This window comes from Rhinolophus sinicus, linkage group LG05 (genome assembly GCF_036562045.2).
Source record: "Rhinolophus sinicus isolate RSC01 linkage group LG05, ASM3656204v1, whole genome shotgun sequence".
In the NCBI taxonomy this organism is placed as follows: Eukaryota; Metazoa; Chordata; class Mammalia; order Chiroptera; family Rhinolophidae; genus Rhinolophus; species Rhinolophus sinicus.
Window position 1 is genome coordinate 58,445,884 of NC_133755.1, and position 18,194 is coordinate 58,464,077.

The 18,194-nt window shown below is 33.9% G+C and overlaps 1 protein-coding gene across 8 annotated transcripts in view; it reads left to right on the top strand.

Moving 5' to 3' along the window:
• The window catches only part of CTNNA2 (catenin alpha 2), a 1,048,744-nt gene that overhangs the window by 997,618 nt on the left and 32,932 nt on the right, over window positions 1-18,194 (top strand). For all 8 annotated transcript variants that reach the window (XM_019750020.2, XM_074332253.1, XM_019750019.2 and 5 more), the window contains 2 exons: window positions 9,082-9,187; window positions 12,787-12,921. In XM_019750020.2, the coding sequence (XP_019605579.1) occupies window positions 9,082-9,187; window positions 12,787-12,921 (241 nt within the window). The remainder of the gene's footprint in view (window positions 1-9,081; window positions 9,188-12,786; window positions 12,922-18,194) is intronic.

The following is an 18,194-nucleotide window of genomic DNA, read 5'->3' on the forward strand; positions in this document are numbered from 1 at the left end:
GACCTTTGAGACTTTTAAATGTCATTGTATTCATTAGAAGTTCAAATTTGTAGATTTAGGTAGTCTCTTTTAGCTTCACAGATTTATTTCACACACACACACACACACACACACACACACACACACCTAATAATAGGAAAAAGTGTCTGAACTATTTTTTACACATGAATTTCCTACAAATCATACTATCATGGAAGCCTCAGTCATTATTTTTCAAGGCCAGTGATGACTTAATTTGCTTGCTTTCAACATTATATTAGTACTTTATCTGATGGATATTATGCAATCCATTAATAACATCACTTGAACAAATATTCTCATTAGTTTAAAGTGAATAATGAATTTAGTCATGTTGCTAGTTTAGATCAAGAGAACATTTTATAATGATCTACATTATATATAACTGTGGTCAAGGAAGAGCGATGTTTGAGGAGGTCTTGTTAGATATTAAATAAGACAGATTTTGTATTAGACAAAGTATAGTTTTAAAAGTGAAAAGAAGGCTGCTTCAATTTCCTAGGGATTTCGTATAATCATTTGATGCTGATTTGAATAATGAAATGTCTAGGATGCTACTGGTGATCATGTGTCCCCCTGCCTGATGAATAGTCTTGAGCCCATTTGTGAGGGCAAAGGGAGGAGTACAGGAATTAACGACCAGAGAAAAGAAAAGGGTGTGCATTAGAAATAGAACACTGGAAGCTAAGGTTTCTGCCTCTATCTGCCGAGCTTCTTCCTTTACAAAGAGGTGGCTGACTTGAGCCTTTCTTTGTGGCCTCTCAGCTAAGTTCATTGCACTTGATCATGTGTGTTATTATTATTGACCTTGCATTTTCCACTTCAAGGAGGAATAATATTTTCAGCTCTGTACCTCTGATAGCTTCTGTGTACTATTATGTCTTAGTTAAAGGAATTGAAACTCGGCTACTCTTCTCAAATCATATGTTTAAATGGAATGCGAATGCAAAACAAATACTCTTGCATTTATTATCATATTTTATTCTTATCAGTAGCTAACTTATTAATTTGATTCAGTAATCGCAATGATATGCACACCATTATTATTAAAATTGGAGAGGCTCTGCCTCATTATTTATGTAATAACTTCTTCCTGGAGGATAAAACTGCTATGCCTCATGTCTTTTTGCTGTTCTTGATTTCCACCTCATGGGCGATGGCACAAGCACTGTCATGCATAGGGTAAATCCATAATTCTCATGTCATTTTTGGGAAAGAAACAGCGTGTGCTAGTCTTGTGTTCCAATAACGAAAGGTGTGCAGATGACAGCAGCACAGGAAAGAAACCTAAGTGTAACTGTATAGCAAGAGACAAAGCTGTCTTTTGAGATTAACTATAAATTCTCATCTTGAAAGGAACAGGGTACAGGCTAAGGAAAAAAAACAAAACTTTTAGGGTACATTGAACTGTGAAATACTGAAGACTAGACTTAAGCATCATATAATCACCCCACTCTTCTCAGATACTCACTACCTCAGCCTAGGTATTCCCTGACTGGTCTTTCAGTTTCAATTCTTGAGTCCTGTCTGTCCATGCCACACCACATCTGGCCATTAAAGAGCAACCATTCAGCTCCCTGTGCACAAAACTTTCATTAGCTCCTCTTTTCATAGAATAAAATAAAAATCTTGAGTTTGCCATCTGAAGTCTACATATATTAACCCTTAGCCTTCTAGTCAATTGGGTTCACATTTGTACTTCAATGTCAAGGCCATAATATAAATGTCACTGCCTTAAATAGTTCAACTCATATCCCTGTAGTCACCCCTGACTCCGCATTAATTTCAAGATTCATTCAACTTTTCTACTGTGCTGTCTTCAAACTGCTTCAGCTGATTGGTGAAAGTAATATTTCCCAAGCACATATTATGAAACCCTGGTTCTGAATGGAGGCTTCTGTGATTCAATGCATTTGCAAATTCATTCTTTATATACTATATCTCATTATTGGCGAGTCATATTATATATTGACAAGGTAGAGGTATTGAGAAAGCTATATAGCAAATAAAACTTTTTAATTTGGAGGATTTGGGGTATTGAGTACATTAACTTCGAATGTATGAACACACTGGTTTTTCATATTAATTCCTACTATCTTCTCATGAAATAAATATGAATTGTTGGTCAATTATAGATAGCGGTGATACAGTGATAGTTTTGCATGCCTCTCTTTTTATTTCTTTTTTTGGGGGTGGTGGTGGGGATTTACTATTTCCTGGGAAACCATCCAAACATTGTATAAGTATCACCTATTACCAAAAGACAAAAGGTTACACATATCTATATAGTAGACCCAATTCTACAGCTTGATGTTCCTTCCAATAAAACAGAAAACATGTTCCAGATGGAACAATATGATGGTTTCTATCTTTAAAGTCACAAATTCCTCAAAGCACCTTTAAAACACCCAAAATAGAGAATCTGGTCTGAGGTAGGAAAACACAAAAGGTGTAAGCCATCATTCTGAGATGGAGCTACAGCCATTGGAGCCATTCCCTTTTTCAACATTGCTGTCCAATGATTGGAAGGCTTAAACTCTGATCTTGTCTTTTACTGGGTCTGATACATATGTTGTATATGAATTGATTCATAGATGATAGCTAGCTAGCTAGCTAGCTAGATTTTTTTTTTCTGTTGGCCATTTTTTTCTTGTTTCTGTACCCACTTCACATTATTCAGTTGACTGTGGCTCATTTAGACTTGTGCCATCCAATAGAGTAACCCCTAACCACATGTGGCTATTTAAATTAATTGTTTTTTTTTTTTATTGTGGTGAAAAATATATAAAATAAAATTTACCATTTTAACCATTTTTAAGTATACAGTTCTGTGACAGTAAGTACATTCACACTGCTGTGCAACAATTATCACCATCCACATCTAGAAAATGTTCATTTTTTCCCAACAGAAACTCTGTACCACTGAACGTTAACTCCCCATTCCTCTATCCACTCAGCCCCTGGCAACCATCATTCTCCTTTGCATCTCTATGAATTTAACTACTCTAAGTGTCTCATAGAAGTGGAAACATACAGTATTTGTCTTTTTGTGACTGATTTACTTCATTTAGCAAAACATTCTCAAGATTTAACCATGTTATAGCTTGTGTCAGACTTTCATTTCTTTTTAAGGCTAAATAATATTTCATTGTATGTGTATATCATATTTTGTATATCCATTCAGCCATTGTTGGACAATTAGATTGAGTCTACACTTTGGCCATTGTGGACAATGTTGTGATGAACATAGGTGTACAAATATCTCTTTGAGAGTCTGCTTTCAGTACTTTGTTGTATGTGCCCAGAAATGGAATTGCTGGGTTATATGGTAATTAATTGTTTGTTTCATTTTTAAAGGGAACCACTGTACTGATTTCCATAGCAACTGCTCCATTTTACCTTCCCATCAACAGTACACAGAGGTTCCAACTTCTGCACTTACTTGCTAACACTTCTGATTTTTGTTTGTTTGTTTTTATAGTAGCCATTTTAATGAGTTTGAGATGATATCTCATTGTGATTTTGATTTGCATTTCTTTAAAGATTAGTGATGTTGAACATCTTTTCATGTGCTGATGTGCCATTGTATATTGTCTTTGGAGAAATGTCTATTCAAGTCCTTTGCTCATTTTTTAATCAGGTGGATTGAGTTTTAATGTTGAATTATAGGAGTTTTTATATATTTTGGACATTAACCCCTTGTCGGATATGTGATTTGCAGAGATTTTCTCCAATTCTGTGTGTTGACTTTTTACTCTGTTGATTGTGTCCTTTGATGAGTTGGAGGGAGCTGGATTAAGGGTGTATACGATATCCCTGTATGGACCTTTGCAAATTCCTGGGAATTTATAAATACTTCAAAATGTAAAGTTAAAAATAGAATAAAAATGGAATAAAATTAAACTCAGTTCCTCATTCACACAAGGCACATTTTAAGTGTTCTATAGTCACCTGTGACAAGGGGCTACTATATTGGACAGTGCAGAATTATAGAACATGTCCATCATTATAAAAATTCTCCTGGACAGCCCTGCTGTAGATGCTCTGATGTCTAAAGGAGTTTTAGAATTCACTCCCAGCCTATGCAATGATGGCGTTAAAAGGAAATGCTACCCTTGCTACATAAGCTGAACGCAGGGTCTTTTCTTTTAAACATACTGGTTATTACTCCACAGTTACTGCCCAACTACTAGTAAAGACAGCTACTCAACCTGGTCCATAAGCAGAAGGAAATGAGTAATTTTCACCACCCACCTCCCAAAATGACACAACTATTTTTCCTATTCCCCTTGCTTCTTCTGTTCATGATGTGAGGAAAGTACACTATGTCACGGATCCTATACTCAAAGAAATCTGGGCCTTGAAACTTTCTTAGAAGTGTCTTGCATGATGATCAGAACCATATACTAAATATTCAGGATTTTCTAGATGATTAAAAGAATTTTCTTATTTCAGTCTCGTGAGGCAATGAGTAGGGTGCACATGGTTTTATCTGCACCTCAAGTACATATGAATATCTAGACTCTGGCAGTTGACAATTTTTCTTGTGTTATTTTTCTGTGTAATTATAATGGTTTCTATTTTTATATTTGCATTTTATTTTTTATTTGATATTTGTACATATTGCGAGATGATCACCACAGTAAGTCTAGTTAACATCCATCACCACACATAGTTGTAAATTTTTTCTTGTGATGAAAACTTCTAAGATCTACTCTCTTAGCAACTTTTTAAATATATAATACAATATTATTGCATCCCCATGACTTAAGTTTAAAAACGTAAACTTCTAAGGTTGAAAAGTTTGTACTTTTTAAACCCCTTCTCTCATTTCACCAACCCCGCTCACCTCAGGTTACCATCAATCTGTTCTGTTTATTTATGTTTTCACTAGTGATACAATTTCATTCTTTTTATATATTCCATTGTGTATATACCACATTTTCTTTATCATTTATTCACTGATGTATGTTTAGATTGTTTCTGTATCTTGGTTATTATAAAAGCTGCAATGGACAGATACTATTTTGAGTGTTTTCATTTTCTTCAGATAAATTCCCAGAAGTGGAATTGCTGAGTTATAGGGTAGTTCTATTTTTAAGTTTTTGAGGAACCTCCATACTGTCTTCCAGAGTTGATGCATCAATTAATATGCCCACCAACAATGGGGTTCCCTTTTCTCCACATCCTCACCAACACTTGTCATTTCATTTCTTTTCCTTTCTTTTTTTTTTTTGCTTTTTAAAATTAATACTCAATCTAATAGGTGTGAGGTGGTATCTCATTGTGTTTTTGATTTGCATTTCCCTGATGATTAGTGATGCTGAGCAGCTTTTCAAGAACCTGTTGACCACCTGTATTTCTTCTTTGGAAAAATGTCTATTAAAATCCTTTGCCCATTTTAAAATTAATTATTTGCTTTTTTGCTATTGAGTAGCAGTTCTTTATATATTTCAGCTATTAACCCCTTATCAGACAATGATTTGCAAACATTTTCTCTTATTCCATAGGTTGCCTTTTCATTATGCTGATAGTTTCCTTTGCTGTGCAGAAGCTTTATAGTTTGATGTAGTCCTACTGGTTTATTTTTGCTTTTGTTGCCTTCGCTTTGTGTGTCACATCCAAAAAATAATTATCAGTACGAATGCCAAGGAGCTTGCTTCCTGTTTTCTTCTAGGAGGGTTATGATTTCAGGTTTTATGTTTAAGTCTTTGATCCATTTTTAGTTAATTTTGGTGTATGGTGCAAGATAGTGGTTTCAATCTATTGTATGCAGCTGTTCAGTTTTTGCCATTTATTGAAGAGATTGTCTTTCAACATTGGATATTCTTGGCTGCTTTGTTGTAAATCAATTGACCTAATATGTGTGAGTTTATATTTATATTTTAAAGCAATACATTTACTCATGAAGAATTTAAAAGTAAAAGGTACAAAATTTATAAAGAATACTCTGGAAGAAAGAATTGACTTTTTAATAAATTCTACAGGAACAACTGGTTACTGTTATGGAAAAATAAAGAACGTGATTCCCATCTCACCTTATATACAAAACATAAACTGCAGGTGGCTTTAATATCTAAATATGAAAAGCAAACTTTAAATTTAAGAATAAATTGGGAGAATATTTTTGTTATCTTGTGTCAAAGATGAACTTTTCCTTTTTTTCTAACTTTATTGAGATATAATTGACATACAACATTGTGTAAGTTTAAGGTATGCAATGTATTGAATATATATTGCAATATATACTGAATATATACATTCAATAAATGCATTGAATATTTATATATATAAATGATTACCACTATAGCTTTAGCTAATACCTTCAAAAGGGAGAACTTCTTAAAGAATACATGAAAAGCACAAACTCTAGTAGAAAAGATTGATACATTTGACCACAATAAAATTAAAATGTATATTAAAAAACTGTAATAAAAGTAGGCATGCAGGCTAAAGGACTGGAAGAAATAATTTGCAACATGAATAACTAACAAAAGATCAGAATCCAAAGTATCTAAAGAGCAGAAAAAAGCAATTTAGGTAAAAACAAATAAATCAATAGAAAAATGTGCAAAGGACTTGGATAAACAACTCAGAGAAAAGTTTATATGAATGATTCATAATAATTATCAGTAAATAATAAAAAGAGACTTGGCCACCTCTGTCATCATGGAAATGAAAATTAAATTGTTTCATATCCATCAGATTGACAGAAAAATAAGTGAATATTTAATTTATGAAATATAAACCTATAGAAAAGTGCATAAAAATAAATGTACAACTTAAATAGTATTATAAAGTAATCTGTATAATCATCACCCAGCTTCAGAAACCAGTCCCCCACCCCATATACCTCTTCCAGATCACAGTACCCTTCCTTTCTACTGGGTATAACTACTCCCTTGACTTTTGACAGTGGTTTGTTGATTTTCTAGGGAATAGAAAAGCCCTCACTTATGTAGCATTTGGTATTTCTATGGAATAAGCACTCCCATCCTGGCAGATTTCAAGCTACCAACATGTCAACTGACTCACCAAATTCCTGAAAAATTAACAATCAACACTTACAAGCATGTACAAATCCATTCCAGAACTCACTTGCCATTGCTTACTTCTTTGTTTTTTCTTCCTTTAAAAATAAATAGTTTTACTACCTAAATAAGAATCCTGAAATAAAATTTATATTAGCTACATCTGATAATGTCAATATTACGTTACTTAATGAATTGCTTGTGAAGTCTTTCTTCCTTTCCTATATTCTGGATGAGTTTAAATAGCATTGGGATTATCTTCTTTAAAAGGTTTAATGAAGTCCTCTAAGAAACCATCTGCATTTACTAATTTTTTAACCAGCTTTCTCTCTTGGAAATTCTTGAAGTAAACAAACATATGATTGTTAACAATGAAAAATCAAGTAGGGTGGAGCTCTGTGTGAATGGGTTAGAATAAAACTGCCAAAATAAACCAAAAACATATTTTAGAATTTGAAAGTTAAAGATAAAAATAAATAATGAGAACATCATTAAACATTGATAGATTCTGCATCCAAACTTTCCTTTAAAAATGTACAACAGAAACAAGGGAAAATTTATTTAGAGATAATAAACAAAATAATGTTAGAGAATGGAAGCCAGAGTATCACAGAATCTTTAACTCATCCAATATTAAATAAAATTCATATGTGAAATCTCTGTCTGTATTTAAATAGCTGAATAGCCAGTGGGAAAAATATCAGTGTTCTTTGTGGAAGAGTTAATGTTATCACAGCAAAATGAAATATCGTGTTTTGAATTTCCCTATGTGTGTGTTTAAGCTTTGACATGAACACAATATATTTTACTTTTAGACTAATGTGAAGAAAAAATCTCAGAAGAGAAATTAGGAGGGAAACTGAACAAAATGGCCTTCATTTACAATTATTATTTTAAGACATTTTAAATCTTCTATTTCTTAAAATGTTGTTATGTAATGATGACAATATTGCCTACTCTATATAACCTTATGTATAAGTGTTTTATCCACATCTTATCACATTTGTAACTATAGGAATGTAATTTTGTAGCATTAAAAAATGCACTGATTTTTAGATGCACATAAGGAGACCAGGATAAGTAGCAATGCGGAAAAAAAAAAAGATAAGTATATTTAGCCTATCATTTATCTCTCAAAAGAGAGAAAGAAGTTATATCATATAATATACTTTGTTTAAAGATTTATGATGCAGCACACTTTTCTTTTCCTCTATGATAAATATTTAAAAGACATGTAATATTAAACAGTTCACCTAATTGAATACTTTACGTGAAAATGGTTTGGAAGTATACAAACATCTACTGTCACACAATGTTTTTTGTGTTCCATCATAAATCAGTACCAGGAGCATATAAGCCTACCAGAGTAAAAACTCAACAGAATTCTAAAATTCTGGCTGAACAGTTCCCCATTATGTACAAGAGACAAGTGCTTGTCAAAGTGCCAAAGTGGACTTAAAATTGTAATAAGGGTGCTGGACATGGTATGAAAGACAATGCAGGTGTGTTTATTTTGGCTAGACCCTGATTTAAATTTAGAATTTTTTACTTATGATTTGTATAAACGTAGAGGAGTTCATCATTTTAGTCTATTTTGCTCTTCTTTAAAATGGAAATGATGATACCTTACTTGCTAGCCTTGTTATGAAGACAAATCCAGTAATACCTATAACAGCATAGAAACGTAGTAAGCATTTCAGTATTAAATTCCCGTTGTCCTTGTGGCGATCATCCTTTTTAATGGAACACTATTTAAAATATGTAAATTAATGTAAAGAATAAAATGTGAATATGTGCATCAAAGTAGAGAAAAATATTTCCTAAAGATGAATGGAAGTAGATTATTCACATGGAAATTGAGATGGAACTGAGAAACTGAGATGAAATTGAGATGAAATTCAGAAAACATTCAAAATTTTTCGAAGGTGGCCAGAGCCAAATACAAAGCAGAGTCCTGAACGAACAATATGGTAGGTTTTTCTATTTCTTGTCATAAAGTGGATTTCTAATTATGTTGTTTATGTTGTTTCAGAGGCAAAGGCCCATTGAAAAACACATCTGATGTCATTAATGCTGCCAAGAAAATTGCCGAAGCAGGTTCTCGAATGGACAAATTAGCCCGTGCTGTGGCTGATCAGGTAATATAAGAGAGAAGAATGGAATCATTAATTAGCACTCGGGTCCTGTAATGGGTTTTATGCATCATATAAAATGCCTCTGAAGAATGAATTGTAGAGAGTCACTAACATTGTATAAACCAGCCTCTAACTCTTTCTGAGGCTGAGCTGATGAAGATGAGTTCAATTCAGGAGGGACTGCTAAAGTCTGTGACTAAAATTCCTTGAGAAAGAAGAGCACTCCACAAGGCAGGAGACATGATACCCAAAGAGGCATGGATTTTCTCGGCTGTCCTCATTCAGAAATTCAATCACATTGACTAAGGGGGAAGAAAAAGAAATAACTTTATGTCTTGTTATTTAATATTGACCTCATTGTAATGATGCTCTTCATAATTCATAATAATTTATACTCTAGTATAAAAGGGGATTAATCCACATAATCAAAAATCTCTAGATTTCAGCTTTATTTTCATCCAGACTCAAAGGCATCAGAGATAAATGAAATTCTCAGAGTAACTTTTGTGCTTTTAGACTGAACTAACATAGAGGTTAGAATAGTTCTCAACCTCACCTTGAATATGTGAGTTGATTTCCACACTTTTCATTTTTTCGGCTTGAATTAAAGTCCTAAAATCCTGTTTAAATATGTGTTGCTACAGTAATGTTTCATTTCTTGTAAGGGTACATTAGGCAATAGACTTTTCCAAATTACTGATGACTATTCCTTTAAGCAACAGTTTACAGTTTGAATTATTTAAAAAGGAAAGTGTCTTAAAATGTAACATAAGATTCTGAAATAAGAAGTATTATATAAACAATCATCTACATGGAGACAACAAGATGAGCAGGAATTTGTTTACTAGATTACAATACAGTGATGCTCTCTGAAGACATTGAAATACACAGGATTGTTTTCTCCTCTGTAGACGGCCCTAGTCTCCTATGATTTTGAGCCAATTATTATAGTCTTTCTCCCTCATTATTTAACATTGGGCTGTTCCTATAACCACTGATTATCTTCAACTTTCCAGATTCTAGAATACATAAAGAAAAATACATTATTAAACTATTAGGATTGTATTTAAAATAAGCCAACAAATTATCTCATATGTATATATAATCTGATTGAATGTAGTTTGCTCACTTTTGCATTTTTGAGAAACAATAGTAAAGATAATTCATTAAATATTACCATAATGTGAGAACTCCCCCAAATGTATAGGGTTTGAGAACCAAACCATTACTAATTAGCTAATTTCAGGTCACTGTCAACTGCCAGCCTTCCTAAAATTCACAGCATTAGGTTGACCTTCTTTCTGCAGTTTTCTATGTATCTCAGAAAGTTCATGTAGAAGAGAAAAGAGACAATGAACTAACTTAAAAATATGTATGCGTGCATGCAAACAAACAAAACAAAACTGTACCAACAAAGAAAGAATGCCATATATATATATATATATATATATATATATATATATATATATATATATATACTTTTTTTTTTTTTCCCCCTACAAATGTTGAGGGTAGTTGGGATGAGAAGATTGACCAGCGAATGGTGCTTCTGAAAAGAGTTTTATTAGGAAGGACTTCTTCCCAGGAGTGAAAGTGGATGGAGTTTGAGTGGTTTTTCTATTATAATCTAAACCTCAGTGGCTAAAATGATTTCTCAATATGTTTAGGCTCATTGGGTTCAATATTTTTTACTCAAATTTTTGATCTTGCATTTTTGGACCCTTTTTTCCAACAATTTTGTAACTTGAAGCATAGTCCCCAAACAGTTTTGATATCTGGAAAACTCACCACACATGCACATACACAAATCCCAGGTTTTCAGATGTCCTTTGAGATTATGACAAAGTATTTAAATGCTATGTAATGATGATTTTAAATTAAATAGATGAAGGTAAGCATTGCCCTCTCTTTGTGGTATTTTTATTGTCATCAATTGTGAAGCACCTTGCAATTTTTGCTAATGTTTTTGTCTGAATGTGACTTTTTTCCCCCTCAAATTCAGCTTCTATTTTCATGAAATAAGAGTTATTTTTCTTGATCCATCATGCCTTTATTTGTGTTTTAAATGCAATACCAAGAATAAGCATTACCAAGGAGTGGATTGGTTGCCTTTATTTTCCTGAAAATGTTTTTATGAATATTTGAGATAAGGATGCAATATAAACTTTTTAAAGACTGTCCCATTTTTAATTATTGTTCCATTGAGATAGAACTTCCAGTTTAATTTACTGCAAGGTACTTGTATCAGAAGACTTGTCAGCCCTCTAAGGAGATACCATTTTAAAGTTAATTCTTTTTAGTATATGGACCTCTGGAGTTGGATAAATATTACAGTATTAAGTACTTGTAGTATGCTAAAAGCAGTCTGTGGGATTTTTTCTTGATAAGTGCAGTTAGTGGGAAAAAAAAAAAAAGCCCAGATGGTAAGTGTTACATATAAAAGAAACCCCTTTGTCATTTATTAGGTAAATGGTTATGTCAAAACCACTGGCTTCACAGTATTCATGAAAGAATTCCTTTTCTTAAGCTTGAAAGAAACAGCTGGAGTCTTTTTCTTACAAGCTTATTCTAAATAAGATACCTCAGTTAGGCTGTAAGTACTTATTTCTTACAGTGTTTCATCAAGGATCTGGTGATTATATGTTTTGTGGGTTTTTTTACAAGTGCCAGTTTGAGCCAGAATGATGGAATGGCCTGGAAAATATCGAGCTGAACTTTTGATAGCAATAGAAATAGATTTCAGTTACTGGATAGCCATTGGCATTGAAGCCTCAGAAATGCTTTAGGTAGTCACGTAAATGTCTGTGGAAGTGTTCAGCAAAGCTCCATCCGATGGACATCTGTCCATTTACGTCACAAAGACAATTCACAGTCCCTGCTCATAGCTGACTCTGGCACATCCTTTGAAGGGCTCTATTGTTACTCTTACGAGTTTATTTCAACTGGCATCAAGTTCATTGGACTCGCTTCTGTTTCTATTACAGTGGTCATGTTTCTTCCCAGAATCTATTGTTTAAAGGAAGTTTATCATGTTGCTAAAATTTTCATAAATATGAAAAATCCAAAATTGTTATACGTTCTTTAGGGAATGATGCATTTCTTAGAAAGTCAAAGTAAACAAGTGATATTTCCCCCCAGTTAATTGAATTGAAACTCTGTCCTGTCCTGTGGCAGAGAGATTGCCACACAGAATTATTTCCTTCTCACATATGTTGCGTTGGTTGTCTGTGTTAAAATAACTTTGCACATAGTGAACATTGAATGAGCCACTAGGGAAGAAAAAATATATAGAATATTTAGTTTTCTTAATGGTTTAGAAGACAACTGGTAAAATACTCATAAACATGTATAGAAGTTTCAATAAGACTTTCTGGAAGCTCTTCAATATTCTTTCAGTAGCATTTTATTAAAGTAGAGCTAACTATTCTAAACTGTTGGCTGTGGACTTTCTAAAATGACATACAGTATAAAGAAGTTACGTTAAATGGATGTAATTAAAGTATATGACACTGAAAGCTTTTCTTCTCACAGCTTTTGTGTAGCATGTGTTAGAAACTGAGGAGTACTTACTAACTGAAATCACTTTTTTAAATGTTTTATAGTGCCCTGATTCAGCATGTAAGCAGGATTTATTAGCCTACCTTCAACGAATTGCCTTGTATTGCCATCAGCTTAATATCTGCAGCAAGGTGAAGGCAGAAGTACAGAATCTGGGAGGAGAGCTCATTGTATCAGGGGTAAGCTGGGACTTGGACTTCACAATTTAAGTTCCCACTGTTGTACTTCCAAGGCAAGAATTCTTGGCAACAGTACTGCTAAAAACACCAAGCTACAGTGATTCATAGAGAGGTATTTTTAAAATAAATGTTATCACCATTATTCCAGACCTTACAATAACTCACAAAGAGCAATTTGATTTTCCAATTACCCCATGTTTATACTAGCCTTGTAAAATCTCCATTCTTCACAAGAAAACTAATTTCATAGTCTGGAAACTCATTGCTAAGCTGTGACTATTATAATTATTTGGGGCTTTGGTATATTTACTCATTGTGAGTCTACTTCCCTTTGTTAGTCCTAGTAATTTTCATTCTTTGTTCAGGAGCCAGCCTCTCTATGTGTGGATTGTGTTCACATGTTAGAAGTGATAAAAACAATAGGAATTCATTTATCAGGTTCCAATGCATACTAGGTTATCAGTAACCATTAAAAGCCAGAAAATGTTTGAATTGAATACGGGTTGATGTGCTGTTGCCAAAAACTAACATAGTTGTCAAACACTAACAATTATATATTCTTTGCTTGATCACTCCAGTGTTTCCCTTGTCATGAAAATATAAGTATCTGGTTCATTTCCTCAAATGCAAAGAAATATGAAGTTCAGTGACTAGAAGGATCATGATTTCTTGGCAAGATTTCTAAATGTATGTGTTGAGATTCTTCATCTTGGCTTCTTACCCTCCCTCAGTCCCTTTCTTTTAACACAACGTGCCATCTATTGTAAACTATTTGCAAATTCCAAAGTGTGGCTCTGCCACCTTTAGTTCTTTTCCCAGTTGACCATGCTGCTGCTGCCATTTTAAGTGTGGCATTACAAGGAATGTCACATTGTCAACACGGTGAATGCCTTGTGAAAATCAGACCAATCGTGAAGCTCAAGTCTTCCCTAAGCCATTTTTAAAAATTCATCAATTTGAGCATTTGATAAAAACATATGGAAAAATCATTCTTGAATCAAACGGTTTCAGTTCCTTTATCACTCGGCTTGCAGAAAACATAGCTGGGAAAAGAGCTGATCTGGTTTGCATGGAGATGCCATCTGGAAATCCTACTCCATGCAGTCCTACCTAGAGCCCAATAAATTGGCTGTTTTGTGCCTCTTTCCAAAGCACAGTCACCTCTTTGCATTTCCAAAATGATCCTGCTTCAACATTCTTCAACAACCAAGTGCAGTCTGTCTTGCAATGTGTCCTTTCTGTCAAGTTGGTGATTACCAGGATTCAATCTGCCAAGAAGTGATCAAAACATTGCATCTCCCTTGCTTCCTTTCTTATCTTCAGCCTCGATGGTATAATTTCCCATACCATTCAGCTTTCATGTCCATCTGTATATAGCATCTATGGTACTGAGTGCTTTTTGTTTAGCTTGCCTTGTGTGCTTTCATTTGTTACTTTCCAAATCTTATTTACATGGATGCACAAAGCATCTTTGTGGATCTCAGACTCCACAAACTCACCTAGACAATATTTTACGGGCAGAGTTGCTCTCCATCATCCTCTCAGTGCCCATTGTCCATCGCTGCCTCCAGAGCTTCATCTCCATTGTCTTTTCCTCATTTAGATGTAGTCCAAACCATCACTGGCTTTTATCACTTGCACTGTTGGCATTTGCAGAGGTGTTTGAGATTGAGAACACCATCAAGAAGCCTGTTTCCTTCTTTGAGTCTTATTGGCAAAGAGCATAAATCCTTGCATGGGAGGAGGCTTCTTTTCAAGGAATGTTATACAACTTTATAATAATTCTGAGTCAAGTGCATTATAAAGGTTTGCTATATATTGCTCAGTTGTGGGCCTGCTCTTGGGCCCCTCATGATTTTTTTTTTTTCAAGCTTGATTGCTGTTTGGTGCCATACCTGCATCTGTAGTCTGTTGTCTTTGCCACTTCTGCATCCACCTTATTCTTCATCCTCCTTCACTGATGGCTAATGGACAAAAAAATCAGTATGTTTACTTTGCAAAATAGCCACAAATAACTACCTTCAAAGTTCCAAAAGAGTCAAGAATGTGAGACCCCATACACACAGACTTTCAATGATTTTGCCAAGAAAGTGCACCTGTGGTTTGGGCCCCATTTTTTTGTGTGTGTCTGAAATGACAAAGTTGCTATATTTTAAGGAGAAGCTACGATGATATAATGCACAATCAAACAAACAAACAAACAAAACAGGAAATACTTGAATCTTTCTTCCTTTTTCCCTGTGTGTTTGTGTACACAGGATTCAAAGCTGCGGCTTTTTTTTTTTTTTTTAAATATGTGAAAGCCCTCATGAAGATATATTTGTCAGACATCAAAGTTTCTACTAAAACAGAAGAGATTTGTATGGATTATTTCCATTTTGCCAAGAAAAGTGATTTGGATTTCAAAATTCAGAGCCATGATTTTATAGTCTTGTAACTTAACATAATGAATATATGTTAAAAATGTACATGTGCACAATTCTATACCATGTCAGCATGTGTATGTTTTATGTGCTTCTATACATAGAAACTGGGAACAGCCTCTTCTGTAGTATCTGCCTTTTGCGGAGAGGTGGCACAGGAAAACTCAGCAGGTCATAGGAGACAATGGGAGCAAATGCTCTTTATGAGTCATGATGGGGAACTAAAGAGAAAAGCAATTCAGGATGTATGCCGACATGAGCTCATTCACACAGCTGCTGTCTAAGAAGCACCATTATTTTTCTGGCTGACAAGTTTTTAAAGTCATTGGCTTAAACCTTTCTCAACAGCTGAAAGGTGCCATTCTTATTAAATTTCAAAGTAGAAGATGCATTTGGTGGGAGCCAATTCAACTCAACTGGATTCCTAATGGTGTCATGGAAAAGAGAGAGGGAAAAAAAAAAGCTAATAGAGTTATAGAAATGGTAAAGTGAAACTAGAGGAAATTAACGTCCAGAATATTGAACACCATCTTAGTTTATAAACCAGCTTTTTTCGCTTATTTTAGTGTTTGCTTATTAAATCTCTTAAGGCAGTTTACATGCATTTTGGGAAAAAGAAATGTTGAAAGAAGAAAAAAAAAGAGAGGGAAGGATGGGAGAGAAAGAGGGAAGATGCATGAAAAAAGGAAGAAGGGAAAACAGAACAGAGGAAAGAAACTTAACCATAGCATATCATAAATTTGTCTAGTTCAGGTAATATCCATTAAATGTGATAGCATTATATGCATCATGGGAGAAAAGTTGAGCCAAAATGTTTAAAGTATGTAAATATATTTTGAATACCAATAAGTTCCAATGCCATGTTATGGAAATTACCTATATATTTGATTGTCAGGTTTTTAAATTTTTGTTCACTGGGTTGCAGAGGATTTAATGGGTTCTTTTCAATTTAAAAACAAAGATGTACACGGTTCTGGAGAAATAAAACCCATTCCAAAACCTTCGATTGTCTTTAGCTACCCAAAGATTTATAACGTGCATTATTCTGAATGAGATTAGAAACATTAATGTAGGATTTGAGAATGTAGAATGCTGAACATCAAGCATCCTGAAAAAACTGAAAAATTCCACTTTTTTTTTTTTTTAAGTTCAAATACAGCAAACGCCCCATGATAATAACAAAGCCAGAACACAAGAGCAATAGACAGGAATTTGATGGAGGGGCTCTGACATAACTTAGAGCTGACTCCACAAGGAAATGCTACAAATAGATTTTATTGCATATACATGCCTTTTTTCATACTAACAAAATATAGAAACAGTTTGGAGGTGAGGAATGTTCATTCCCTAAGGCCTCAAGCTGATCCACCGGAGCCCTAATCGGCTCCTGAGGGATGGAGTAACTTGCCCTAAATTAAACTTTTGTTCTCGCCATTTAAGTCCCTCCTTTCCAAATCGGAATCCCTCTCAATTAAGTTATGGAGAAAAGTTTGACAAAGTGAGCAAGTGTAATTTGTGACACTGGTAGGATTTGAATTGGTACAGAGAACATTGGAGAATGAGGGGTCCATTACAGACATTCCTATTACCTATGTTTCACATCATTAAAAAAATGGACTCAGTTAAAATCAACATGACTATTCATGATGATAAATAAAAAAATTACTTAAACTGATAATACTCAAATCAATGTTACCTGTCATTGGCATCTAATTAAAGATACATATGGAGACTTGCACACATATACGCACAACAAATACACTTGTTTGAGTAAATATCAAAACAGATAAAAAAAGATTTGGTGTTTACTTCCTTAACCCCTGAATAAGCAGTAATCAGAAACCAAATGTTGACAACTGTGACATATCTGATCAATAAAATTTAGAAGAAAGATGATGTGGGAATTCTTTGTACAATGCCATATATAGATTATATACTTTGTACAATCCCATATATAGACTAAAATGGTGTTTTGTTGAGATGAGAATTGCATTTTATTTGAAGAGTTCTGTTTTCCCTGTCTAAAAAAGAAAAATGTGTCAGTAATTTGTAATGGGAGGAAACAGTATTGAAACAAACATTGCACATAGTTGTGTAGACCTGTACTTTAAGCAACCCTTTTTTGAGAGTCTTTTTTAAAAAATATCTTTTGATCCTTTCTATTGTCAGTTTTTTTTATTATTTCCACTGATCCAAGTATAGTAGTAATGGGGGAAAAAAATCTAAATTGCTAGCTATTTCAATTCGAGTTTGAAATGCAATTCTGTGCTTCATTTGAACAAAAGGGTATGTGTTTAGGGGATTTATAGCAGTTCCAAAGAGTTTTATCCAGACCTTTCAGAGGGTAGGCCGTTAAGTTTTTGGGTTAAAGGACTTTTCCTGATCTAAGAAGAGTAGGAGAGTCCAGATCTAAAGAGAGTACAAGTAAAACAAACTTCAGATTGCAATTCTGGATAAAGGGATAGTGGAGATATTCTGTAACAGTAAGAAAATTAAATAGGTGTTTATCATTTGGAGAATGACAATAGTTCTTTGCACAAACTTGGCTAGTAAGATGGGTTGTTGCATAATTCAAACTTTCTCCCAAAAGCCTACCTTCCCAATATGTTATGATAGGAAAACTATAACCATTTAAATTCTGATGCCTGCAGTTCCTTCCTTAGTTGTGTTTGTATCCGTGTACATGTCATTGATTTTTGCACAATCCAAATTATGCAAACCTTCAGGAAAATAACCCTTAAGTGGTTGTTCTGTGCAAATTCATTCCCTCAGTGTTATAAAAGCTGAATTTAACAAACTCAGGGCATTATTTTTGGAAGACATGGGAAACAGGAATTTTTATAAGAAAAG